Here is a 27759-nt window from a genome sequence, read left to right as displayed (position 1 = left end):
AGTAGAATGTTGCAGGGGTCATTTTGATGGAAAACATAGCTTGGGAGGATTGTGCTGGCAGAAGAACCACAGGCCGATCCTTCGCTGTTTTTAGGGTGGGCCCATCGGACAGATCTAAGCACTGAGTTTGACACCTCTGTTTTATACAATTTCTCACTTAATTCCATTCTTTTTTTGGACCAAAAAAGGACAACGGGCTTTGACCAAAAGTTTGATCAAAACTCATTTTTACTTTTACCTTCTTTATAATATAAATCAGTGTTTTTCAACCAGTGTGCCGTGGCACACTAGTGTGCCGCGAGACATGGTCAGGTGTGCCGCGAAGAAGGAAGCTCAGGTTCCAGTCTCGCAACTTTTTGCTGAGAGAGAAAGAGAGTGAGAGAGAGAGAAAGAAAGCAGGAGAGAGAAAGAGAGAGAAAGAAAGCAAGAGAGAGAGAGAGAGAGAAAAGGAGAGGAAGGGAGAGAGAGAAATGAGCAAAAAGGGGAGGAAAAAAGAGAAATGAGAAAATGATTGAGACAGAGAATGAGAGGAAAGAGAGAGAAACAAAAGAGAGACAGAAGTGAGTCTTGATTTAAAGCATATGATAAAAAGCACCCAAAGAATAAGAGAGAAAAAAAACCCAGCCGTCACCTGTTTTTGGAAATGGTTCAAGAGTGTGTGTATACACACACACACACACACACACAAGGGGTGGGGAGACGGATGGAAAAAGAGAGGAGAGTGTCTTAGGGTGCCCCAGGATTTTGTAAATGTAAAAAAGGTGCCACAGCTCAAAAAAGGTTGAAAATCACTGATATAAATAATGGTGCAAACATTTTATCATGCAAGTTAGTATTTCTTTTTCATAGATTTCTTTGTCGTGCTGTCTAGTGAACTATTTGATAGACTCTGAAAAGCAATTTGTACAAGCAGGATGCAAAAATACTGTATATATAAAAGAATATATATATATAATAGTAAAAGTTACTAGTGGCTACAAGTAGGTATTTGATGTGCCCAAAGTAATTTTTGGAATAGTAGTTTTGGTCTTGTTAGCTCAAACATTTGGACCTGGGTTCCAGATTTGATTTAATTTATAGCAGATACCATATTGATTACAACTAATTCCAATAAGCAAGATTAATCAGAATAGTAATGATTATGCAAAACCCTGAGAGTAATTTGGAAAACACATTAAATTGAACCAATGATTGCAAATAAACGTCCAAGCAAATTTTGCATTCCACTGCTTTAAAAAGTATTCCACTGCGATAATATTCTCATCTTCAGTTAGCAAGATTGCAGAAATAATATTTTGGTTGCATTGACTGTAACTATTAACTTGAATGAAATGCTGTTTTTGCATGAATATCTGACATATTTCTTTAATTCTACAGGAGAAGAAGGAGCCATTCCAGCAGATATAGCAACACTATTAAAAACTTCATTAGGTCTCTAATGCTAATATAAAAAAGACAATGTAGGTTTTTTTTTAAATTTGAGGGGGGGGGGAGGAAATATGGTGCTTCTATAAATTTTTGTTATTGAATACGTTTGTATGAACATTTATATCTTTTTAAACAAATCTTGTTGTATTGACCATTTTCCCCACTACTGGTACTCAAATTAAAATGTACAGATCCCATAAAAATGTATTGCATAAAATGCCATCTGTAACTATCTTACCAAGGCAGTTTTTCATAGGGAACCCTACTTTAAAAAGAACTGCTAAAGGTTAATTTTTTTGCATATTTTTGTAATTATTTCTACCTCTAAATATAAATATATAAATATATATATATAGAAACGTGTCTATTTCACTGGATGTGTGATTTTTTTTTACATGTGCCTTATTTGAAATGACCCATATTTGTTGTCACTTGATTTGTTTTTATTTGAAGTACTGTAATGTTTTCTATCAGATTGTTCACATAATAAAAATATTAATCTTAATTCTGTTTTTTTGTATGATTCTTTTAACTGCAGAAAAAGGAAAGAGAAACTAAAATCCTCATATTTGGAGTTTTTAAAAAAATCTGTGATAGCTTTTACATTAAGGCCTTTTCAGGAGTGACGATTTAGACATTTTCTCCAAACTTTGTTGACCTTTAAGAAAGCTTTTATCATTTTTCCCCCCTCCAGAAATAGACCATAAAGATTTTTTAAAAACTCATACAGTGTTCCCTCAATTTTCGCGGGGTTTTTCCCTATACAGTGTTCCCTCGATTTTCGCTGGTTGGAACTTCGCGGAACGTCTATACCACGTTTTTTCAAAAATATTAATTAAAAAATACTTTGCGGTTTCCCCCCCTATACCACGGTTTTCCCCGCCCAAGGACGTCATATGTCATCACCAAACTTTCGTCTGCCTTTAAAAAACATTTTTTAAATAAACTTTAATAACTAAACATGGTGAGTAATAATCTAAATGGTTGCTAAGGGAATGGGAAATTGTAATTTAGGGGTTTAAAGTGCTAAGGGAAGGCTTGGGATACTGTTCATAGCCAAAAATGGTGATTTACTTCCGCATCTCTACTTCGCGAAAATTCGACTTTCGCGGGCGGTCTCGGAACGCATCCCCCGCAAAAATCGAGGGAACACTGTACCATGTTTTTTCCCACCCGATGACATCATATGTCATCGCCAAACTTTCGTCTGCCTTTAATAATTTTTTTTAAAATAAACTTTAATAAATAAACATGGTGAGTAATAATCTGAATGGTTGCTAAGGGAATGGAAAATTGCAATTTAGGGGTTTAAAGTGTTAAGGGAAAGCTTGGGATACTGTTCATAGCCAAAAATGGTGTATTTACTTCCACATCTCTACTTCGCGGAAATTCGACTTTCGCGGGAGGTCTCGGAACGCATCCCCCGCCAAAAGCGAGGGAACACTGTATATCATTGTGTACCTGTTTAATTCCATTTTAATTGTCATGCTAGTTAAAAGACGTTTATTTAATTAAATTGTTCATTAATTGAATGAATCCCTGTTAACTATATTTCTGTGTTTGGGGATAAAAGTTCTCTTAAATTTATGGGGATGGTAACTGTGAAGTGCTTATGATTCCTAAAGCTGCTCAGAATGCATGCAGGACATAGGCAGCATCTGGTCAGATTGCATCCCGCTATCAATCTAATAAAGTGATATCTATCTTATGATGATGATCATAATAGTAGTCCAAGCCTCTCAACAAAACAAGCCTTGGATCCAGTTTTTAAAATGGAACGATTGGCAATAAGCTTGATCAGAAAGTTCTTATTTTCTCTTAGGGCTTTGCTGACATATAAAGCTCAAAACTACAAATAGCATTCACCTCCGAGGATCCAGGTCTCCCTGATTTCCTCAGGAGGGGCACATATTGCTTTCACCAAGAAATATGCTCTAACCCTTTTCATTTCTCTAGGGAGCCACTTGCCTGACCTATGGCGGCCTTTGTGTCTCCTTGTCTCTAGCCAGTCTATTGTGGCTCCGAAAGACATCGTCCGAGTTCCCTTGCTTTTATTTTCAAATATTTCTCATGGAGCTTTTGGGACTGGGCTATTGTAGGAGCCGCAATGTGTGAATACTAAACAGGAATGGCTAGTGTGGGCTGTGTTATTAAATTCCAGGTAGAAACTTAGAGGGGGAAAGGTTCTTTTTGCTTATGTAAATTGGGCATTCTTTGATATGATAAAACAAGACAATGCAGGGTTTTTGCACAAATGTGTCATAAGCACACATTTATTTATTTATTTTATTTATTAATCAAATTTGTATGCCGCCCCTCTCCGCAGACTCGGGGTGGCTAACAACAGTAATGAAACAATATAAACAAATCTGATATTTAAGTTAATTTTAAAAAGAAACCCCAATTTAAGAGACCAATCATCCATACAGACATTTATTTATTTATTGTTAGAGTTGAAAGGGACCATGAAGGCCATCAAGTTCAACCCCCTGCCCAAGCAGAAACCCTATAGCTCACCAGTTCAATCTTCTCTTAAAAATGTCCAGAGTGTTGGAGTTCACAACGTCCGCTGGTAGGTTGTTCCATTGGTTGATCGCTCTGACAGTCAAGAAGTTCCTCCTTATCTCCATGTTGAATCTCTCCTTGGTCATCTTCCAGCCATTGTTCCTCGTCCGGCCCTCTGGTGCCCTGGAGAATAAAGTGATCCCCTCCTCTCTGTGACATCCCCTTGTATACTTGTAGACTGCTATCATGTCCACTCTGGCCCTCCTTTTCTCTAGGCTATCCATGCCCAGTTCCATATACCATGCATAAATTTTTTATAAGCCTAGGGGAAGGGAATATCTCAATTCCCCCATGCCTGACGACAGAGGTGGGTTTTAAGGAGCTTACGAAAGGAAAAGAGGGTGGGGGCTATTCTAATCTCTGGGGGGAGTTGGTTCCAGAGGGCCGGGGCCGCCACAGAGAAGGCTCTTCCCCTGGGTCCCGCCAAACGGCATTGTTTAGTCGACGGGACCCGGAGAAGGCCAACTCTGTGGGACCTAACCGGTCGCTCTGTTCACTATTCTAAATACTGTGGAGAATTTATAAAAGAACACAAAGCAACAAAATAAGGTCTGTTAGTTTTATTTTACTAAAGTTATCAGAAGAGTTCAATTAGTAGCCTCAGCTGAGATCTAATGATCGTTTGTTCCCGTATGAGTCCTAATAGAAACAATCAAATATTGCAGTTTGCTAAATAAGAAAGTTGAGAAAGCTATTTAGAAAAATGAAAAAGCATATTTTAGTGATGCCCTAAAGAAAAAGATTTCACAATGGGAGAACAGAAGAGGCACGGAATATAAGCATTTTTATTAACCAAAGTGGAATCAGCTAGTTAGCAATGGCAGAAAATTTTATTATGTGAGGTTTTTTAATAACTTCACTTGGCAATTCCATATTACAACCACATGAGTAGAAATTATGGCACCATCAGGAGCTGTTCACAGCGCTGCATATTTCTGAAAAATTAACAAGAAAATGGATGTGAAATAATTCATAAAGGAAGAAGCAGATATAGGGGATATGGGATGAATAGATTTTAAATCGGGAATAATTATATACAAATTGTTATTTAAAAAAATAATTTTTAAGGATTGTATTCAATTCATAGTAGATTATTTTACCTACCTTTGTTTATACATAGAAACCACCTTTGATTATGTATCTAACTGTATCAAAGTAAATTAGAAGTTAGCCTTTATTTCTTTTTCTTTTCTTATTCCCCATTACTACTTTGTCCTTTAAGTATTATTGGAAGAAATGTCCATCTAGGTTCAGTTCCAAGTGGGAAAAAGACACTGGATTCATGGAAGTTGCTTAGAAAGAAGGTTTATTAATGAACCTTCCTAGAGAGGCCTCACAGAGGCTTCTCCCCACCTTTTCCGGCCTTGTTTCCTCCCAGGAGATTCCTAAGGAGGCCCCACAGAGGCTTCTCCCCACCTTTTCCGGCCCTGTTTCCTCCCAGGAGATTCCTAAGGAGGCCCCACGGAGGCTTCTCCCCACCTTTTCCAGCCTTGTTTCCTCCCAGGAGATTCCTAGAGAGGCCCCACGGAGGTTTCTCCCCACCTTTGCTGGCCCTGTTTCCTCCCAGGAGATTCCTAGAGAGGCCCCAGGGAGGCGTCTCCCTGCCTTTTCTGGTTACAGTTTCGGAGACTTGGGTTTGTAAGTGGAAAATGGTTCTTGGGAAGAGGCAAAAAAATCTTGAACACCCAGTTCTTATCTAGAAAAGTTCATAAGTAGAGGCGTTCTTAGGTAGAGGTTCCACTGTACTGGGGAAAAAAGTTTATAAAGAAATTACCCCTGAACATACTTACAGCATGAGAAAAATATGATCCCCAAACAGCCAGGTAAACCCAAATGGAGAGGATTTGGAGAACACAACTTAGAAGAAAACTGGGAAAGGGCTGTTATCTTATTACAGGAGTAAGCAAGTACATAATGGGAATAGATGCTGCACCAGCTGTTTGGTTAGTATGATGAAAATCTTAAAGGAGAGACTGATTAGGGACTAGCTAATTTCAGGTAGGGAATTAATTAACTTAATTAAGGCTAGCACTGAGCTTGTTAACCTGCATTTGATCCTTTTAGGAAAGCTTTTTGCTGGAAGTAATAGCTGGTTTAAGCATAGCCCATAAAATCATCTGCTACAATGTTGTTCCTGTCAATGACTACTTCAGTTTCAACCGTAACAACACAATAGATACAAACTTAAGTAAACCACTCTAAACTCAATTGCAGGAAATACAAATTTAGTAACCGAGTAGTTGATGCATGGAACTCACTACCTGACTCTGTGGTATCATCACCTAACCCCCAAAACTTTACCCATTAGACTGTCCACTGTTGACCTCTCCCGATTCCTAAGAGGTCAGTAAGGGGCATGCATAAGTGCACCAGAGTGCCTTCCGTCCCGTCCTAATGTTTCTTTTTTACTAGTATCGAATGCCGCACGAATCCCAGCAACCGATTAGGTCCCCCAGAGTTGGCCTTCTCGGGGTCCCGTCGACTTAACAATGTCGTTTGGCGTGTCCCAGGGGAAGAGCCTTCTCTGTGGTGGCCCCAACCCTCTGGAACCAGCTCCCCCCTGAGATTAGAACTGCCCCCACCCTCCTTGCCTTTTGTAAACTCCTTAAAACCCACCTCTGCCGTCAGGCATGGGGGAATTGAGACATCTCCCCCGGGCCTATACAATTCATGTATGGTATGTTTGTGTGTATGTCTGCTTTAATAAGTTTTTTTAAAAAATGTTTTTAAATTATTAGGTTTGTCTTGAATTGTTTTATTGTTGTTGTGAGCCGCCCCGAGTCTACGGAAAGGGGTGGCATACAAATCTAATAAATAAATAAATAAAATAAATAAATAAATATCATGTATATATCTCTGTATATCACCAATACGTACTTGACAAAACTAAATAAAAAAATAAAGCTTTCCCCTTTGCAAAGTGGGGGATGAAATAAATACAAAAATACAGGTCAGACAGTACACAGTGGTCTCATTCACAGAATCTGATTGAGAACACATTTGATTTTTTTTTTTAATTACATCAAATTTAGAAATTGCCCACCTCCCTCCCAGATTCAATCTCCCCGCTGTGCACTCAAGTAAGACCCATTCTTCATTTGCAGGAATCAATACTGACCACCATCATTCATTTCCTTGGCTATGGGTGATCTCATGTCTCCGTAAATCAAATATTCTTCTTATGAATTGTTTTAATTTATCTTCCATTCACTGTAAAAGAGTCCTGTGAGATTCTTCTGAGGTCCTTCCCTTTCACTCTAAAAAAAGATACCACCCTACTAGACTAGACTTTCAATCCTGGGCCTAGAAAGCCTAGAACTAAGACGCCTTAAACAAGATCTAAGTATTGCCCACAAGATCATATGCTGCAACATCCTGCCTGTCGGCGACTACTTCAGCTTCAACCACAACAACACAAGAGCACACAACAGATTTAAACTTAATATTAACCGCTCCAAACTTGACTGTAAAAAATATGACTTCAGTAACCGAGTTGTCGAAGCGTGGAACTCATTACCGGACTCCATAGTGTCATCCCCAAACCCCCAACACTTTACCCTTAGATTATCTACGGTTGACCTATCCAGATTCCTAAGAGGTCAGTAAGGGGCGAGTACAAGTGCACTAGAGTGCCTTCCGTCCCCTGTCCTATTGTCTCTCTTATATCTCCTATACCTTTATTCTATTCCTACATCTCTTCTTCTATTCTTTCATTGATATGTTCTATTACTATATCTTCTTTTCTATTATTTCTTAGATATATTTTACTATGCGTATCTCCTCTATAACCATCATGTATTTTACTATGTGTATATAGATATAGATATATATGTCACATGGTTGTTGTTGTTTTTTTGCTGATTTTGAAAATTAAGGAAGACTAGGATAGATCTATTTCGGCCTTATTTTGGCCTCATCAGCTAGCCATACCCACTGGGTCTTGAACCTGCAACCTTTGCCTTGTAAGGCAGAGAATTATCCTCTGGGCTACAGTATCCAATCCCTTCAGCTCTGCACCAGGGAAGGGTTACATATTTTTGGGTCGAATCACCCTGGTGTATTGAAGGAACATCACAGCTCCTTATTTGCCAAATCACATTCACCATCATCAGGCTGAAGTTCCAATCATCAGGCTGAAGTTCCAATCCAATCAAGATTGGAACTTCAGTCTGATGATGGTGAATGTGATTTCGCCGAAACGTCGCATAGACATGCAAAATATTACACAGGGCAAAACCCGAACTCAGAACAATCTACATACATATACCCGTGAAAATTTACGAAAACAAATATATATATATATATATATATATATATATATATATATATATATATATATATATAATATATATATATATATATATACACACACACACACACACACACACACACACTAAAACTCTCATTGTGTATTGGACAAAATAAATAAATAAATAAAATAAATAAAAGTTAAAAATCTGCAGTCACCCCATGGGAAAACCATCTCCCTCGCTTTTGCTTCCTCTCATCCTTTCTACGGATGTAGGGAGAAACAAGGCAACCGAGACCAAATACCGTATCTAGGGAAGCTTTGCTGTTTTATTTGGAAGGAGAATCTATAACTCTGGATTTGCTTTGGACGGCTGAATAAGAAGGTTAATCCTCCAGCCAGTTGATTTGCTGTTCATATGATGTGCTAATTTCTCCCATCAGACCCAATTAAATGTGCTGTGTGAATAGTACCACTGAGTTCTCTGGGAGTTAATTTGAGAAAAGAAAAGTCCTGAAGTCTGGTTTAAGGATCCTTACAATTGTAGACTGAACTCCAACTGTCTTCATTAAATTGACAGAGAGGAAAGTTCCTTTAAGCTCCAATTATAATTTCTAGTATCCACAAGGCAAGAAAAGCAAGACAGCGGGGAAAAATCATGCGTTTTCAACATGTTTCAAATTGTTGTCAAACAATGAACTAGAATAACGACCCAGTTATGAAATTCCTTGTTCTTTTGTTCACTTGGGTAAGAGTTCCGTTTAATTTCATTGAATTGTTTTTTCCAGGTAGTTATTGGATTTCCTCCCTCTCCCCAGAATTTTTTTTTTATGTTTTATAAGTTTTCCAGGATGTTACTGTGAACCTCTTGATGATAATAATAATAATAACAACAACAACAACAACAACAACAATAATAATAATTTATTAGATGTGTATGCCGCGCCTCTCCGAAAACTCGGGGTGGCTTACAACAATAATAGACAATGTACAAATCCAATATTTAAAAACACAATTTAAAAACCCTGGTGAGACCCCATTTGGAATACTGTGTTCAGTTCTGGAGACCTCACCTACAAAAAGATATTGACAAAATTGAAGGGGTCCAAAGACGGGCTACAAGAATGGTGGAAGGTCTTGAGCATAAAACGTATCAGGAAAGACTTCATGAACTCAATCTGTAGAGTCTGGAGGACAGAAGGAAAAGGGGGGACATGATCGAAACATTTAAACATTTAAAGGGTTAAATAAGGTCCAGGAGGGAAGTGTTTTTAATAGGAAAGTGAACACAAGAGCAAGGGGACACAATCTGAAGTCAGTTGGGGGAAAGATCAAAAGCAACATGAGAAAATATTATTTTACTGAAAGAGTAGTAGATCCTTGGAACAAACTTCCAGCAGACGTGGTGGGTAAACCCACAGTAACTGAATTTAAACATGCCTGGGATAAACATAGATCCATCCTGAGATAAAATACAGAAAATAGTATAAGGGCAGACTAGATGGACCATGAGGTCTTTTTCTGCCACAGTCTTCTATGTTTCTATGTTTCTATCACACAACCCAATCAGACCATAAATAAACCAAAGTAATTAGGGCAGATGTCAATTTCCCCATGCCTGGTGGCAAAGGTGAGTTTTCAACAACTTGCGAAAGGTAAGGAGGGTGGGGGCAGTTCTGATCTCCGGGGGGAGTTGCTTCCAGAGGGCCAGAGACGCCACAGAGAAGGCTCTTCCCCTGGGCCCCGTCAGACAACATTGCTTAGTCGACAGGACCTGGAGAAGTCTCACTCTGTAGGATCTAGTCGGCCGCTGGGATTCGTGTGGCACATTATTTTTTTATTTTATTTTATTAGATTTACATGCCGCCCGGAGTCCCCGATGAGAAGGTAAGTTTTACTTTACAAGGGTAAAAATAGACACAGTAAACAATAAATACAATTAAAACATTAGAAAATAAATAATAGCCACTATAAAACAAATAACCGTCCCTCATTCATAATACTGGCTGGAATGAAACTGTCCTACAACCCTTCTGACAACATCTGAAGGCAACCTCTGTTCCATTGGTTGCATGAGGATCCTTATTTCCGAGTTGAATTTCTTCTTGTTCAGTTTAAATCCATTATTCCTTGTCTGGCCTTCAGGTGCTTTGAAAATAATTGAGGAGTCGTAAACCTCTCCAGATCACGTAGGTTAAAAATAAGACTTCTCTCAAAAATGCATTACTGGTCTAATCAGCCCCCAGCCCAAATTCAGACCATCAATTTTTTTGCTTGAGCAATACAGAGAAAAAGAGAGCAAAGTTAAAGTTTTTGTGGCTGATCAAACTCGAGAAGCTGAGAGAGTGAATAAATAAAGTCGTATTAGCTTTGCCATGCCAGAATTATTCTGCTGGCAGAGAGTTTAACCGAGGTATTAAACTGATTGGCTGCCCATTCATGTTAATGTCAGAGATACTATTGCCCTTCCTCCCAACGCTTTGTCCATAAAAATGCAACTGCAGGACTGTTTGCAGAAAAGCCTCTCTCTCTGTGAAGCATGCTGCAAAACAAGGAAGCACCTTGCAGCATTCTGGTTTGATTCATTTATTTTATTTATTTATTTATTTTGTCCAATACACAGTAATACACAATGAAGGTTATAGAGGATATAGTAGAGAAGAAATACGAGATATAGGAGAGACTATGGGACAGGGGATGGAAGGCACTCTAGTGCACTTATGTACTCCCCTTACTGACCTCTTAGGAATCTGGAGAGCTCAACCGTGGATAGTCTAAGGGTAAAATGTTGGGGGTTAGGGGATGGTACTACAGAGTCCGGTAATGAGTTCCACGCTTCAACAACCCGATTACTAAAGTCATATTTTTTACAGTCTAGTTTGGAGCGGTTCATGTTAAGCTTGAATCTGTTGTGTGCTCTTGTGTTGTTGTGGTTGAAGCTGAAGTAGTCTTTGACAGGCAGGACGTTGCAGCATATGATCTTGTGGGCAATACTTAGATCATGTTTAAGGTGTCGTAGTTCTAAGCTTTCAAGACCCAGGATTGTAAGGCTAGTTTCGTAGGGTCTTCTGTTTCGAGTGGAGGAGTGAAGGGCTCTTCTGGTGAAGTATCTTTGGACATTTTCAAGGGTGTTGATGTCTGAGGTGCTATATGGGGTCCAAACAGATGAGCTAAGTTAAGACCCACTTTCTTCAAAGTGGGTCTTAACTTAGACTTGCAAATCTTCTTCAAAGGAATGATCCAATCAAGCTATGTCAAATTAAGGCATTTTGTCAGAATTGTGTACAATCCTAATTGAGAATGCATTCCAAACAATAGACATGTACAAGTTTGAAATGCTTCTGTTGCTACTATTAATTATTATTATTATTACTCTCTGTATTTCATTTTGTGTTTCCTGATTGAGTTGCATTCATGGAACATCTTAGGGGAGGAAAAATTCATATTGACTTTCTCCATGTCATGCATCATTTCATAATATTCCCTCTTAGATATACATTTTCTGAACTCAAAATTCACAATTTCAGTGTATGAAAAGAAACTGGACAGAGGAGAAGTGAGGAAGACGGAGATAAGTGATAAAGTATATTTATGGCTTTTTGGTTAGAAGATGGGAGAAGCTACAACAAGGGACTTCAGGTCAACTGCTGTCTGTCTCCTGGACTGTTCTTTTTTTTATTTTTTTAACCATTTGTAAATTCCCTTGATGATTTCTAATGGATGCTTTTCAGGTTCTGTTATGAACTGATGCTAAGTTTTTTTCCCATGACACAAAACTCTTCAAAAATACATTGGTTGGCTTCTCACTTTTAAAATTAAAAGCTAAACTGTTTGACCTCTAGAAATTTCCACAGAAGAATGCTGGTATAATTCTGCAGAAACAGTTTTACAATCCTTCATTGCATTAAGTAAAATCTAATATACTTGGATTTATTTATCATTTACTAAGTCTGCACTACTATTACTACTAATTTTTTTCTCATCACTCCTATCACCCATCTCCTCCCACTTATGACTGTATGACTGTAACTTGTTGCTTGTATCCTTAAGATTTTTATTAATATTGATTGTTTCCTGATTGCTTATTTCGACCCCTAATGACAATCATACCTCATGATTCTTGACAAAAGTATCTTTTCTTTCATGTACACTGAAAGCATGTGCACCAAAGACAAATTCCTTGTGTGTCCAATCACACTTGGCCAATAAAGAATTCTATTCTATTCTATTCTATTCCATTCCATTCTACTTTACTCTACTCTATTTTATTCTATTCTATTACCAAGTATTTAAAGTTTCCAAGGACTGTATGTTGCACTCATTTATTTATTTATTTATTAGATTTGTATGCCGCCCCTCTCCGTAGACTCGGGGCGGCTAACAACAAATAATTGTGAATGCATCAGTTTTGCTTTAACTACTGTAAAAAAAAATTGATGATTTCCTAAAATTATTTTACACTTGGGATGTTTTTATTTTTCTCATGCAGAGAAAGCAAATGACCTCTTTTGGAAAAGACAGACTAGAGTAGAACCTCTGGTCACAAATACTTCTGACCACGACCAAATCAGGTTCCGACCAAAACATTCATACATTTCTTCTTCTGCAGCCATGTAAAATGCCAAATTTCCAAAACTGGATTTGGGTCACAACCAAATAGGTTTGCGACCAAAGTTATGGAACGAATTATGGTCATGAGCAGAGGTTCTACTGTATTCTGTTTTGAAGTAAACACAAGATCAAAGTGTTATCTTTGGTCCAGCAAGAGCTTGGGCTAAATCCCAGATTTTGAATCCAGTTTCTAATGTAGCTCAAGAGCTATTGTAAGATAGCTCCATGAATGGAAACGAGGCAATTGCATTGGAAGAATTATATTTTAAAATGTAGTTACGAGATTAGGTAGTACAAAAAAAAAAAAAGAGAAAGCTCCATTTGAAAGAGAATAGGTTTTGCATGAACAGTTGTTACTCTGCGTGAACAGATTTATAAATGTCTTATAACCAATGAGCAGGAAAAGATGTTTGTGGTAGTTTGTAGGTGTTGTAAAAATTATAAATTCATTAGCCTTCATTAATAAGACCAAACATAAACAGTGAGAAAAGTAGCTGATCCTCTAAAAAACAAAATATCTCTTTCTTTTAGAGCTGATGTTTGAACTAGAGTTGAACTAAATATGGTTTTTTTAAAGAATTCAAAGTTTAAATTGTTTGACTTAGCAGATTCTAAGAAATAATTAAGAAAAAAACAACAATATAAAAGTTATGAAGTTCTTACTCTTTGGTGTTGTATTTAACCTGTTATTCTTTAGGATGAACAGTCTCTCCGTGTCCTGCAGTATCATAAATGGATAGAAATAAAAAAAGAAAAGAAAAAGAAAAACTCTTTTTAGAAAAAGTACAAAGTAATCCCAAAAGTGGACAAACCAAGGTTAAGGAGGGAAATTTTGAGAAGAGATTTTAGAGTCTAGTTGGAAATGGCTTTCCACATCTTGAGTCTTAATTTGTTTTTATCTAGTGCTTTCACAGTGCAGAGCAAATGTAAGAAATGTGTACTACATCACATCTTTTGCTAGTATATTATTCCTTTTACCTTCAATGACAAATGTTTTAGTTTGTTTGCAATCGTCCTGGATGAATCACATCTCCTTGACTTGGATTGTATAATGGGGACCTGACTGAGGGAGCTGGCTCATCTGAGCTAAATGAAGCCATATTCAGCTTAATAGAAAAAGAAACTGCTGAAAAATTCCATAGAAGAGTAACCAGGATGATTAGGGCAGTGTTTCCCAACAGGTGTGCCGCGGCACACTAGTGTGCTGCGAGGCATGGTCAGGTGTGCCGCGAAGAAGGAAGCTCAGCTTCCGGTCTCGCAACTTTTTGCTGAGAATGAAAAGAGCAAAAAGTTGTGAGACCGGAAGCTGAGCTTCCTTCTTTGCGCTTTCCAAGTTTTCCGGCAGCTGCAGCACCCCGCCTGGCTGGAGCTTCCCTGGTGGCGGCAGCATGTCAGCGTTGGGGCCCTGCGGGAGGGGCTACCTCGGAAGGATGGAAGGCTGAATTAGTTAAATGTTAGATATTCTAAGATTTGGTAACATATACTTATTTCATTTAGAATGATTTTTATCTGCTATAAACAATTAAGTTTTTTATTATGAATGTAAGTTACTATCACTACTTATATATAAGAAATAGAGCTAAACTGAAAAAGCATGTATGATAGCGATATGAAAATCTGCAAACAATTTTGTAATGCATAAGGGATAATACGTAAGGAAAGAGAGCAAAGTTATCTCTCTTGTTTTTAAAGTTGTGTGTATATCTTTGTTTGTTACTTATACTGTATTTGTATATGAACTTACTTTTTTCTAATAAAAATTTAATTTTTTTATAGTTACGATTTCTGTGTATAAAACATAGTTTCACCACTAGAGGGCAGCAGAGAAATAAAGAAATGTAACTACTGTACAGTGATACCTCATCTTACAAACGCCTCGTCATACAAACTTTTCGAGATACAAACCCGGGGTTTAAGATTTTTTTGCCTCTTCTTACAAACTATTTTCACCTTACAAACCCACCACCGCTGCTGGGATGCCCCACCTCCGGACTTCCATTGCCAGCGAAGCACCCGTTTTTGCGCTGCTGGGATTCCTCTGAGGCTCCTCTCCATGGGAAACCCCACCTCCAGACTTCCATTGCCAGCTAAGCACTTGTTTTTGCGATACTGGGATTTCCCTGCTGGGAAAAACACAGAAGTCCAGAGGTGGGGTTTCCTATGGAGGGGAACCTCAGGGGAATCCAGGCAGCGCAAAAACGGGCGCTTTGGCTGGCAAAAGGGGTGAATTTTGGGCTTGCACGCATTAATCGCTTTTCCATTGATTCCTATGGGAAACATTGTTTCATCTTACAAACTTTTCACCTTAAGAACCTCATCCCGGAACCAATTAAGTTTGTAAGACAAGGTATCACTGTATTTAGGGTCACTTGATGAAGAACCATATTTTTATAGCCCAGATCTGATAGCACGAACTGTTATATTTTACTACAGCTACTGTACCAGCACTACTACCATGAATCCATGTAATCATATTTATGCCATTCCATGAATGTTGTCACCTTTAAATGTCAAGGTTCCCCATAGATTGGCCAATGTTTTTTTCTACTGCTAAGACAAAATAAACAATTAGGGTTTCAACTGACATTCTTCCTAATAAACTTAAGGTTACTTTTTTTCATTTTGTGTGCTGTAAAAGAGGGGAAAAAACCACCACTTATATAATTTTATTTTTTTATTTGTTTTTTAAATTTGTATGGCGCCCCTCTCCGCAAACTCGGGGTGAAAAAGAGAAAAAGGGGGGTGGGGAAGAGAATACAGATAGTCCTCAACTTAAAAACATTCATTTAGCAACTGTTCAAAAATACAATGGAATTGAAATTCAAGTGACTTTCAACCGGTCCTCACACTTATGACTTGCATGGTATCCACAGTCTTATAATGAAATTTCAAATGTTCATAAATACCACAATGTATTTCTGATGGTTGCAACATCCTGAGGTCATACCGTATTTTTCGGAGTATAAGACGCACTTTAGTTTTGGGGTAGGAAAATAGGGAAAAGAATCTGCTTACCAGATATTTATCTGGCTAACCTCCTTAGTCTGGTCAGCTTTAGCACATTATTTTATCCCCTGGTAAGGGCTTTGGGCAGTCGCACATGCGTGAGAGCGCACACACACATTCTTTCAGCATCCAAGGAAAATAAGGTTCGCCACCAATGACCTACAGTATAAGCAGTGAAGGGCTACCAAAATGTTTACAGTACTACCAAACTGTAGGCGTGGCTTATGCAGGATGCCCTGCATTTCTTGCAACATCTTTCTGTGCAAATTTTGTGCACTGGGGTAGAGCCCCATTTTTGCTACCCCACTGCGTTCCTCCCCATCCGGGCAGCAGCCCACCCCTGAGTTTAAGGTACTTTCTAACTCTGTTAACCTGACTCTGTTTTTAGCAGGAAGGCACCATGGCACCATGAAGAGTTCAGCACTTTGGTTGTTTATTAGCTAGAATTAATACAGACTCCCAGCAGGTTGCCAGGAAGCCGTTTATAAGGGCTTCCCTGAAATCTGCTAGCCACTGATCATAGTTCCCTCTAAGCTGAGCAGTGAGCAATCGCTCACTTAAAAATCATCATCAACTCAGAGTTTTCCAAACCTGCCCAGAAGCCGAGAGGGAAAGAGTGAGAGGGAAGGAGAGAGAGAGGAAGAGAGGAAGAGAGAGAAACAGATAGAAAAAAGAGAGGAAGGAAAAGAGAAAGAAAAAGAATGGGAGTAAGGAAGAGAGAAAGAAAATCAAAATCTAGTTTGAAACTAGCTCAACTATTTAAGTGGCATTTTGATATTGATAGAGTTGCCCTATTATGAGCTCACTGTTATAGACACACAGTACAGAATTTTATTTTGAAATTCTCTGAGGCAAAACAGGGTGGGTTTTTTATTTGTTTGTTTGTTTGTTTATTTATTTGTTTGTTTGTTTATTTATTATTTCTGTGCCGCCCAGTTCCGAAGGGACTGCCGCTCAGACACTATACTTTTCCGCCCACCCCCCAAAAAAATTAGAGGGAACACTGCCACTGATAGTACTTTATTTATTCCGCTGCTAGGTTAGCCAATCAGCAGCAGCTATGCAAATTCATACTCCATACATCAGTACATAACAAATTCTCTTTTCACTGTTGTTCTGACTGTACAATTGACGTAAAATAGCCCTATGATATTGTTACAAGGCACACCATTTTTAATTGGCATATAGTTTTTGGACGTAGAAGCTGGCCTTTTGGCCTACCAAAAACACATCTCGTCTCTAAATAATATTGTATTTTCTGATGTAACTAGTCCTTCAGCAGAAACTACAGAGCATGCTGTTAGAGGAGTGATTCACAGTCCTATCCTATTAGGAAGACCATATATATTCACCTCAAAGCAGCAGGACACAAAAAATATTTGAAATGAAAATCTTGGGGTTGATACAGAGATAGGTCATCATGAGAACGGAACTTTTCTTCACAGGAAATCTTCAAAAGAGATGAGATAACCAATAGATGGAATGAATAATTATGTGCATTGTGAGCTCATAGTCATGCATAAGGTTGAGGAGATTTAAAAGATGCAAAATCAACTTCACTATTTATTTTCTTATAGCCAATTACCTTCCTGAACATGGCATCAGACCAGAATACCTTCAGGACCGTCTTCCGCCGCTTGGATCCCAGTGGCCGATAAGGTCCCACAGAATTGGCCTTCTCCAGGTCCCGTCGACTAAATAATGTCGTCTGGCAGGCCCCAGGGGAAGAGCCTTCTCTGTGGCGGCCCGGCCCTCTAGAATCAACTCCCCCTGGAGATGAGAACCGGCCCCATCCTCCTTGCCTTTCATAAGTTACTCAAAACCCACTTTTGTCGCCAGACATGGGGTAACTGAGCTACCCCTAGGCTATTATAGCTTTGTGTATGGTATGACTGAGCTGTATGGTTTTAATGTTATGGGGTTTAGATGTTGTTTTAATGTATTGGATTTGTTATATTGTGAGCTGCTCCGAGTCCTCGGAGATGGGCGGCATACAAATCTAATTAATAATAATAATAATAATAATAATAATAATAATAATAATTATTATTATTATTATTATTATTATTATTTTGGAAATAGCGAAGAGAAAGGGAACAAGATTGGTTTTATTCCCAAAGAGGATCATGACGCCAGAGTCGTCTTGGGTACCATTTATTTATTTATTATTTATTATTTGGATTTGTATGCCGCCCCTCTCTGAAGACTCGGGGCGGCTCACAACAAGTGCAACAAATCATAAATAATCCAATTAATTAAAATATTTAAATGGATTTTAAAAAACCCATATACTAACAGACACACACACAAGCATTTGTTTGGGGTCAAGGGAAAGGGAGGGTTTTGCCTTCTCTTTCTGCTCAAGATCCCCATGTATAATTGGTGGACCACTGTGTGACACAGAATGCTGGACTCGATGGGCTTTGGCCTGATTCAGCATGGCTCTTCTTATGTTCTTAGTCATGGAAGATAATTTTGAATATATTTACACAATCTATTATTATTTATTAATTTGCTTTCAATGCCACCCTTCTCCTGAGACTCAGGGCAGCTTACAACATGTTAGAAATCTACATAAAAAACAATATACTAAAAAACCCACAGTTAAATCTAAGCAAACAAATCCATACATCACACATCCAACATTCATTCATTGGGCGGGGCAAGATATCAAAATTTCACTGACCCCAAGCTGCCGGAAGAGGTGGCTCTTCAGTGCTTTGTGGAAGGCAGCGAGAATGGGAGCAGTACAAATCTTTGGGGGGAGCTCATTCCAAAGGGCCGGGGCAGCCACAGAGAAGGCTCTTCCCCTAGGCCCCGCCAGACAATACTCTCTGGCTGACTGGAACTGGAGAAGGCCAACTCTATGGGACTCATGACAAACTGGTAATTTTAAAGCTTAAAAAAGTAGAATGAATGAAACACTCAAGCAAGTGATCACAAAGAACGCAGTCTCTATAATTTCAGATTCTCATTTTTTGAATGCCATGAGCAGCTATATAGATAAATTGTCTCCCCCCCCCCTTTGCTCCAAGCAGCATATGTGACATTCCAAATAGCAAATAAAGCTTTCAAAAACACACATTTTAGCTATACTGTACTGTTGTCTCCAAATGAAGCACTCAGCGGTGTTTGGCAGTTTGAATGTTACAAGCCTGTTTTTATTCCTTGGATCAATCAAGTGGAAACTATCTCGTCTTCTGCTTTGTATAAGTGTATGAATGTGAAGGAAGAGGAGAGAGAGGACGATGTAGGAAGAAAAACTAAAAAAAAGAACTTGGTTTGACCTTCCTCAGCTTGGGCTTCGTTTCCACTGTAGGAGGTTAGTGCCCATCCCTCTCCTAGCAAAATTAGATATTTTAGGAAATATTAAAAGGGTAGAAAATTTCCATTAAAAGGGAGGAAGAAACTCAGCCCCACCACATCTTTGTCAATGGACCATTAAAACCTGGGCCAGTCTATTCTACACAACAAAGATCTACCTCCTTCAGGCATAGTAGGAATTATCCAAGTGCTTTCATGACATCACCACCCAGTAGGAATCAACCAAGCCTGGGACTCAAAAGACAACCTACAAAGTTACCCCTGGGGATGACACTATGAGTCCGGTAATGAGTTCCACGCTTCGACAACTCGGCTACTGAAGTCATATTGTTTACAGTCAAGTTTGGAGTGGTTAATATTAAGTTTAAATCTGTTGTGTGCTCTTGTGTTGTTGTGGTTGAAGCTGAAGTAGTCGCCGACAGGCAGGACGTTGCAGCATATGATCTTGTGGGCAATACTTAGATCTTGTTTAAGGCGTCTTAGTTCTAAACTTTCTAGGCCCAGGATTGAAAGTCTAGTCTCGTAGGGTCTTCTGTCTCGAGTGGAGGAGTGAAGGGCTCTTCTGGTGAAGTATCTTTGGACATTTTCAAGGGTGTTAATGTCTGAGATGCAATATAGGTTCCAAACAGATGAGCTGTATTCGAGGATGGGTCTGGGAAAAGTTTTGTAAGCTCTGGTAAGTAGTGTGAGATTGCCAGAGCAGAAGCTACGTAGGATTAGGTTACACAACTCACAACACATCTCAAAATGAATCTTGGGTTTTTCTTTTCCCATGAATGAAGGGGAGATATATTTTCAAGCTATTTCCTAGTTAGGTTAAAATACATATTCTTGCCATTCTTAACTTATGGCAAGTTAAATTATTGATTATATTAATACATTTATTTAGAGTCCTAGAACAGCACCTTGTTAAGTAGGCCATTTGGCAAACAGCAGGAGGCAAACCTACTAGTTCCACTGCAGTATATCTGACTTGTAATTATACATTTTATATCCCAAGACAGCTTTGTTTTCTTCTTCAGTGTTTTCAGGCACATATTTCCAATCCTGGATCAAACTGTTCTAGTAATGATATCCCTATGTGGATGTTTGCCCTCTGCCTCCTCTGCCTTAAAATAACTATTTATAGCATATAGATCTGAAAAGAATTTTCCATTCTTTCTCATTTTTTGATTTTCCAAGTTTAAAAAAAGAGACTGCCAAACTGCCTGTAGTCACATTGACTTTTTCTATCTCTCTGTTTTGTAACATCATCTAAGACTTTTATAAATATCCTTTCTCAAACATTATTTTTTTAAAAAAGCCCATCTTCCAGAAATAGTACAAAAAACAAAACAAAATTACCCTTCACTTCTAATGTTAGTGGAATAAGCATTCCAAGGGTATCTTTTGCTCCCAATTCTTGTCTTTACTTTTCTTTCATCATATTCCTGTCCTACTTTCACCTTGATTAAAAGTGAACCTTGTTAAGAAGTGTGCAGTGTGATCTTTGAGTGTTCAAAGATACACGTACACAGAGGAGGTCTTGCTGTTAGCCCAGAGAGACAAGTAATAATTCAGTCATACAACCCAGGTACATTAAGTGTATAAAATATTATTTACTTTCACCAATATCTTAGTCAAGAACAATTCTAGTCATACACAGTTAAATCAGTCAGTAACTCTCACTACATATACAATACTATAAGAAGGACCCGGAGAAGGCCAACTCTGTGGGACCTAACTGGTTACCCCATTATTAAAAGCAAACATACACACAAACATACCATGCATAAACTGTATAGGCCCGGGGGGATGTCTCAATTCCCCCATGTCTGACGGCAGAGATAAGTTTTAAGGAGTTTACGAAAGACAAGGAGGGTGGGGGCAATCCTAATCTCTGGGGGGAGCTGGTTCCAGAGGGCCAGGGCCACCACAGAGAAGGCTCTTCCCCTGGGGCCCGCCAAACGACATTGTTTAGTCGACGGGACCCAGAGAAGGCCAACTCTGTGGGACCTAACTGGTTGCTGGGATTCATGCAGCAGAAGGCGGTCCCGGAGGTATTCTGGTCCGATGCCATGAAGGGCTTTATAGGTCATAACCAACATTTTGAATTGTGACCGGAAATTGATCGGCAACCAATGCAGACTGCGGAGTGTTGGTGTACCATGGGCATATTTAGGGAAGCCCATATTATTATTTTGCTTTTATTTCTTCTGAGCATGTGCAGAAGCCGAGTTTCCAGTACTGTGCAGGTGGTCACCATCTTGTTTTTGGCTTATTTATTTATGTATTTCTTTATTTATTTATTTATTCATTTATTATTTTTCTGCAATGTGCGTGCATGCCACGCAGCGTAGGAGAAAGCGAACCAACAGCTAGGTAAGTTAGGACCCATCCCTGACCCTAATCATCATCTTTATTACTCTTTTCTGCCCTCATTCCAGAATCTCTACATCTTTTTAAAAATATGGTGACCAAAACTGGATGCAGTACTCTAAGTATGATCTTGATTTTATCCCTCTTCTACATTATTTATTATTTATTTATTGGGTTTATATGCCACTCCTCTCCATGGACTCATCTTTATTACATTATATGAGCTTTTTTAGCTGCTGCTGCACACTGCTGGATCATGTTTAAGTGATTGTCCACTAGGATTCCAAGATCCCTTACAATTACTGCTATTGAGCCAGGTTTCTCCCAATCTGTACCGATACATTTGGCTTTTCTTGCCTAAGTATAAAACCTTACTTCAACTGTTGTTTATTCAGCCATTGAACATAGTTAAGAAGCTTGCATAATATGTGTGAAGTTAATCTCCTGTTTAACTGTACATTAGTTTGTAATTGTAATATAATTATAATTATAATATAATTATAAATCACATATAATTTTAGAAGAATGAAAGTAATTATCCCCGGAGAACAAAAAAATTAACAAATAAAGTAATAAATCACTACAAAAAAGGAAATGACATTCCTCAAGGTTAGGAGCTACTACAAACAAGAAGTGTATAGGTATTTGAATGATATTTTGCTAATAAACTATTCTCTTTGCATTTCATTATATTTCAATGATGTCTTGAAATTAATGATTTTTATCTAATAAAAAACAGAACACTGGCTATGCCATTATTATTTGTCTACTTTTATACCTGTATATCTTATAAAAGTAGAAAAATAATAATGGCATAGCCAGTGTGTGGATTTCCAGTGTAAACCTAACATAGCCATCCTGGTTTTTGTCCCTTCCAGATGTGCTGAACCTCTAATTCTAGAAGTCACAGCTCTCTACAAACTGGAACATCTGGAACATCATTATGCTATAATGGTTCAAATCAGAATTTTTCTTGCCACAGCTAAAGCAGATTGTTAAGATTGGATTGATGGTTAATGATATCGTAGTCAGAAACATTATGTCAAAACCTTAAGCTGCTTAGCCAATGATTTAAGTAAGGATTACAAGTAGGGAAACACAATTACAATCATTCTCTATACCCGTGATGGCGAACCTAGGGCATGCGTGACAGAGGTGGCACGTAGACAGCAGTGTGCTATGAGCCGGAACGCTAAATTTCGCTCGCCGCAGCGGCTTGTAAGTTCTTGCGGGACCAGCACAATTTTGCTGCTGCAGAGGTAGCAAAATTGCACCCATGTTTCCACAAGGTTTTACCTGTGGCTCCATGTGCAATTTTGCTACCTCCACAGGTGCAGCAGCAAAATCGCACTGGTCCCGCAAGAACTTATGAGCCATGGCGGCGAGCACAATTTAGCATTCCGGCTCGTAGCCCACCGCTACACGCAGACCCCTCTCTGTGGGCACATATGCTGTCGTCGCTCAGCCAGCTGGACACCGGGTTTCCGAGGCATGCATGCGCACCGGCCAAAATAATCCCCCAACAGGCAAACTGGAAGTTAGGAAAAACCCACTTCCGGTTTGCTATTGTGCTGTGTTTTGCACTCTGGGGCTTCAGGAAGCTTCCGGAGTACAAAAAACAGCACAACCACAAACTGGAAGTGCATTTTTCTGAACTTCCGATTTGTCTGTTGGGGGATTATTTTGCCTCCGGGGCTTCAGAGGACGAAATGGCCTTTCCCAAGGCTGAAAACCAGCAGGCCAATACGCACATGCACGCTGCAACTGAAACATGTTAAAGCCTTGTGTGCCCTCCCATATGGCTCTGCATTCCATCTGTGGCACACATGCCATAGGTTCGCTATCACAAGTGTATAACATTATATTATATTACACCAGCCTGAAGATGTTGCACACTGCACTGGCTCTGCAAGTCTATCATATTAAACCTAATTGTGGTGTTATATTGCGTTGATAAGTCTGATGGCCCACAGATAAAAACTATTTTTCAGCCTATTTGTTCGGCTGACTATAGGACAATTCAGCACAAATATATTGCAGTAACTACTTTTATATCCCATATCTTCAAGATGTTACCCTTAAGTCATTCTGACCCTGTAATTGAAGCATGAAACGAACCTATAATACGCATCACAATACTTTGGGTGACATACCAGCATTCACCAACATGTGACAACTGCTTTCAAAATAATATTTTGTTCTCAAACAGCTTTCAGAGTCTTCAAAGACCACATGAGAATGCAATACGTTCTCCCATGGCCTCCAAATCCTCCCAAACTCATGCATGAACAGGTCATGATTTGTGTGGTTTTGGAGACTGCAGAGTCCGTGAGAAAGCCTTCTCCAAAACCGCTTCATGAATAAATGCCTCGAGACCTTGTGTGGCCCATAGCTGCCTCAGCTAAGCCACAGGGAACTGTCCACAAAGAGAACAACAAAAGAATATTTGTAGCTCAGGATTGAAATGAGAGGTCCTTGGTGCTCTCTCTTGCTTGTTTTCGTTCAGGTAACATTATCAGAGTTATCAGGATGGAGGGATGGGCATCCTAGAAGTGGGGTTTGAAAGCACTGATGATGTTACCTAGCTTGGGTAATGAGATGTCTGCAAGAATACTAAAAAGATACAGATTACCAGCTTTCTGCAAGGAATATACAGTGGTACCTCAACCTACGAATTTAATTAGTTCCATGGCCAGGTTCTTAAGTAGAAAAATTTGTAAGAAGAAGCAATTTTTCCTATAGGAATCAATGTAAAAGCAAATAATGTGTGCGATTGGGGAAACCACAGGGAGGGTGGAGGCCCTGTTTCCTCCCAAGAGATTCCTAGACAGACCCCACGGAGGCTTCTCCCCACCTTTTCCAGCCGTTTCCTCCCAGGAGATTCCTAAAGAGGCCCCACGGAGGCTTCTCCCCGCCTTTTCTGGCCCTTATTTCCTTCCAGGAGATTCCTAGAGAGGCCCCACGGAGGCCTCTCCCCACCTTTTCCGCCCCGTTTTCCTCCCAGGAGATTCCTAGAGAGGCCCCATGGAGGCTTCTCTCTGCCTTTTCTGATTACAGATTCAGAGACTCGGGTTTGTAAGTAGAAAATGGTTTTTGAGAAGAGACAAAAAAATCTTGAACACCCGGTTCTTATCTAGAAAAGTTCGTACGTAGAGGCTTTCTTAGGTAGAGGTACCACTGTACATCCTTCCATTCCCCACTATCCTGTCAGAGTTGAAGAAGCGTCTTGGATTAGAATCAAAATGTCTTCAAAAGAAAAAAATAAGAAAGTCCAGCTGCCTCCTGAAAAAAAGCACCCTTGGGACAACCATGACCTGGATGACTGAGATTCTCCACAGATGTCTACAAGGAAACAAGCAAACTCAAGAGATCACCTCAGAAAAAGATTGTCTGAAAATAAGCAGTGTGCATAAACCTTCGGAGAGGGGCGGCATACAAATCTAATAAACTATAACTAACTATAACTATCATGAGAATCACACACGTGGTTGGACATAATTCATTTTAAACAATTAATATGTAAAGAATTGTTTCTCCCCCTCCTCAGGAGTTCCTTCATCCGATTAAAAAAAAAGCGGAGAATAAGCTCCCGCCATTTTTCCATTCCGCCCCCTCCCCCCATCCTCTTGTTGGCGTCATTTCACGGGCCCTTCACAACCACACACACACACTTTCTGCAATTTGCAATTTGCCTTTGTTGATGGGATCTTAAAATTGTTTTTATACTATTTTATTGTTGTAAGCCGCCCAGAGTCCTTCGGGAGTAGGCGGCATACAAATCTGATTGATTGATTGATTGGTTGGTTGGTTGGTTTTATTTAATTTAACTTCTATGCCGCCCAATCCCGAAGGACTCCGGGCGGCTGACAACAATATAAACTTACAACAACAATAAAATAAATAAATAATAACACGTTAATACAACAATATAAAATTACAATGAAATAAATAAAATCATAACGCGTTAATAAATAAATCCAAGCTGATATCACTCTCCCCCGCCCCACCCGCAAGTGGTACGGTCCCATTCCCGCTTCCCTCACTTCAACGCACCGCACCTGCGCTCTCAAGGCCGTGAAATGCCCGCGAAGATTCGTCTGGCAGGGGCGGCGCGCCGGTTTCTGGATGCCGAGCATCCTCCGGGCTTCTCCCTCCCGCCTTCCTCTTCCTCCGTAGCGCTGCCCTCATTCGCTCCCCGCCCGACGCCCCGGACCCCGGGGGAGAGGGAGGGAGGGAGGCGGGAAAAGCCTGCGTGTGGCGGGGCGTCCGCTCCATTACCGGGACGGGTGGGGGGGAGGTTAAATACGACTGGCCCCGGTGCGGAATCTCCTCAACCGCCTCCGTCTCCTGGCCGAGCTGGAAGGGCCGCCCGCTGCCAGTGCAGCCTGGGACCCGTCTTCGTCCACTAGAAAGGCGCCCGCGGGAAAACCGGACCAAAGTCGGCGGAGTGTGGGCAGCGCGTTGCTTGGCGCCTCACCTCAGCCAGCCGGAGGGATCGGATGAGCGTTATGGAAGGATGGTTCCGTCGGGTAAATATGAGCGGCGTGGAAGCACAGGGTCAAGCGAGAGGAGAAAACGAATTATGTCTCTTCCTCTCTTTCTCTCTCTTCTCTCTTTCCCTCCCCCCCTCTCTCTTTCTCTCATTTCTCTCTCTTCTCTCTCCCCTTTTCTCTCTTCCTCTATGTCTTTTTCTCCTTCCCTCCCTCTTTCTCCTTTTCTTTCTCCATCTCCTCTGTTTCTCTTTCTCTCCTTTCCTCTCTTTCTCTCTCCTCTCTTTCCCTCCCTCCCTCTCTCTCTTTCTCTCATTTCGCTCTCCCCTCTCTCTCCTTTTCTCTATTCCTCCTCCCTCCCTCTGATTCCTTTCTCCAGCTATCCCTTCTCTCTTTCTCTATCTCCCTCTCTCTTTCCCGCTCTTCCTCTCTCCTTCCCTCTATTTCCCCTCTCTCCCTCTCTTCTGTCTCTCCTTTCCTCTCTTTCTCCACCTCTCATCTTCCCTCTTTCCCTCCCTCCTCTTTCCCTTTCCCTCCTTCCTTCTATTCCTCTCTCTTTCCTTCTCTCTCTCCTTTCCTCTCCTCCATCTCTCTCCCTTCCTCTCTCTCTCCCACTCTCTCTTCTCTTTTTCTTTCCTTTCTTCAGCTCTCTCCTTCTCTCTTTCTCTTTCTCTCTTCCCTTTCTCCTTTCTTCTCTTTCTCCAACTCTCTCCTTCCCTCTTTCCTCCTCCCCCCTCTCTCTTTCTCTCATTTCTCTCCATCTCTTTCTTTTCCTCTATGTATTTCTTTCCTTCCCTCCCTCTCTTTCTCCTTTTCCACTCTCTTTTTTCTTTCTCCTTTCCTTTCTTCATCTCTCTCTTCTTCTCACTTTCTCTTTCTTCATCTCTCTGTTCTCTTTCCTTTCCTCCCTCTCTTTCTCTCATTTCTCTCCCTCTCTCGCTTTTATCTCTTTTTTCCTCTCTTATGTCTTTCTCTTCTTTCATCCCTCCCCTCTTTCTCCTTTCTTGCCCACTCTCTCTTCTCTTTCTCCTTTCCTTTCTCCCTCTCTCTTCTCTCTTTCTCCATCTCTTTCTCGCTTTTTCTCCTTCCCTCTCTTTCTCCATCTCTCTCCCTCCCTCTTTTCTGCCTCTCCTTTCCTCTCTTTCCAATCTCTCCTTCCTTCATTCCTTCCCTCCTTCTCCCTCTCTCTTTCTCTCATTTGTCTCCCACTCTCTTCTCTTTCTCCTTTCCCTTTTCCATCGCTCTCTCTCTCTTTCTCCCTCTCCCTCTCTCTTTGTCTCATCTCTCTTTCTTCTCTCTCTCTCTCTGTCTCTGCTGCTCTTAGTGCAGCCTTTTTTTCTTCAGAACCCTCCCAAGTGTGCTGGGACTGCAACTCTGTAAATTGCTCTTGTCCATCCAGCAACATCTGAAGAATATTTGCTTTGGGCCATCAAAATCGTCTGCTTGTGGCAGAGGGAATGATGTGCCCGCAAACAGCCTTTCTGGGCTTCAATTTACATAGAAATCCATGAATGAATGAAATTATGAATGGGAATTGCTAATTGGAAAAGTGTCTTTAATAGTCACTGGTCATTTGATGACCAGGTTTCGGTTCAAAATTCCAAGCACTGCTTGGAAGTACAACCAATCGCTGCCCAAGTTGATTTGAAATCCATTTTTTCTATCCAGAATAAGGCAATGATAAACCAGGAAAAAAACTTATCGGAGTCTCTCTTGGCTGGAGACTTT

At 40.0% G+C, this 27759-nt stretch overlaps 2 protein-coding genes and 1 long non-coding RNA gene across 3 annotated transcripts in view; 2 read left to right on the top strand and 1 right to left on the bottom strand.

Moving 5' to 3' along the window:
* SMARCAD1 (SNF2 related chromatin remodeling ATPase with DExD box 1) overlaps positions 1-1933 on the top strand; it is a 52567-nt gene extending 50634 nt beyond the window's left edge. The window contains exon 24 of the mRNA XM_070758005.1: positions 1378-1933. Within this exon, the coding sequence (XP_070614106.1) occupies positions 1378-1439 (62 nt within the window). The 3' untranslated portion in view covers positions 1440-1933. The remainder of the gene's footprint in view (positions 1-1377) is intronic.
* A 2832-nt stretch (positions 1934-4765) lies between these two features.
* Positions 4766-26033, bottom strand: LOC139169988 (uncharacterized). Its single transcript, XR_011559558.1, has 3 exons — positions 25600-26033; positions 13517-13571; positions 4766-4928 (listed from the first exon to the last, which is right to left on the bottom strand). It is a non-coding gene; the product is annotated as an uncharacterized lncRNA (long non-coding RNA).
* Positions 25866-27759, top strand: part of OPN4 (opsin 4) — a 48823-nt gene continuing 46929 nt past the window's right edge. Inside the window, exon 1 of the mRNA XM_070756689.1 lies at positions 25866-26070. Within this exon, the coding sequence (XP_070612790.1) occupies positions 26041-26070 (30 nt within the window). The 5' untranslated portion in view covers positions 25866-26040. The remainder of the gene's footprint in view (positions 26071-27759) is intronic.

The sequence above is a fragment of the Erythrolamprus reginae genome, chromosome 7 (genome assembly GCF_031021105.1).
Source record: "Erythrolamprus reginae isolate rEryReg1 chromosome 7, rEryReg1.hap1, whole genome shotgun sequence".
Lineage (NCBI taxonomy): Eukaryota > Metazoa > Chordata > Lepidosauria > Squamata > Dipsadidae > Erythrolamprus > Erythrolamprus reginae.
This window is presented reverse-complemented; position numbering and strand designations above follow the sequence as displayed.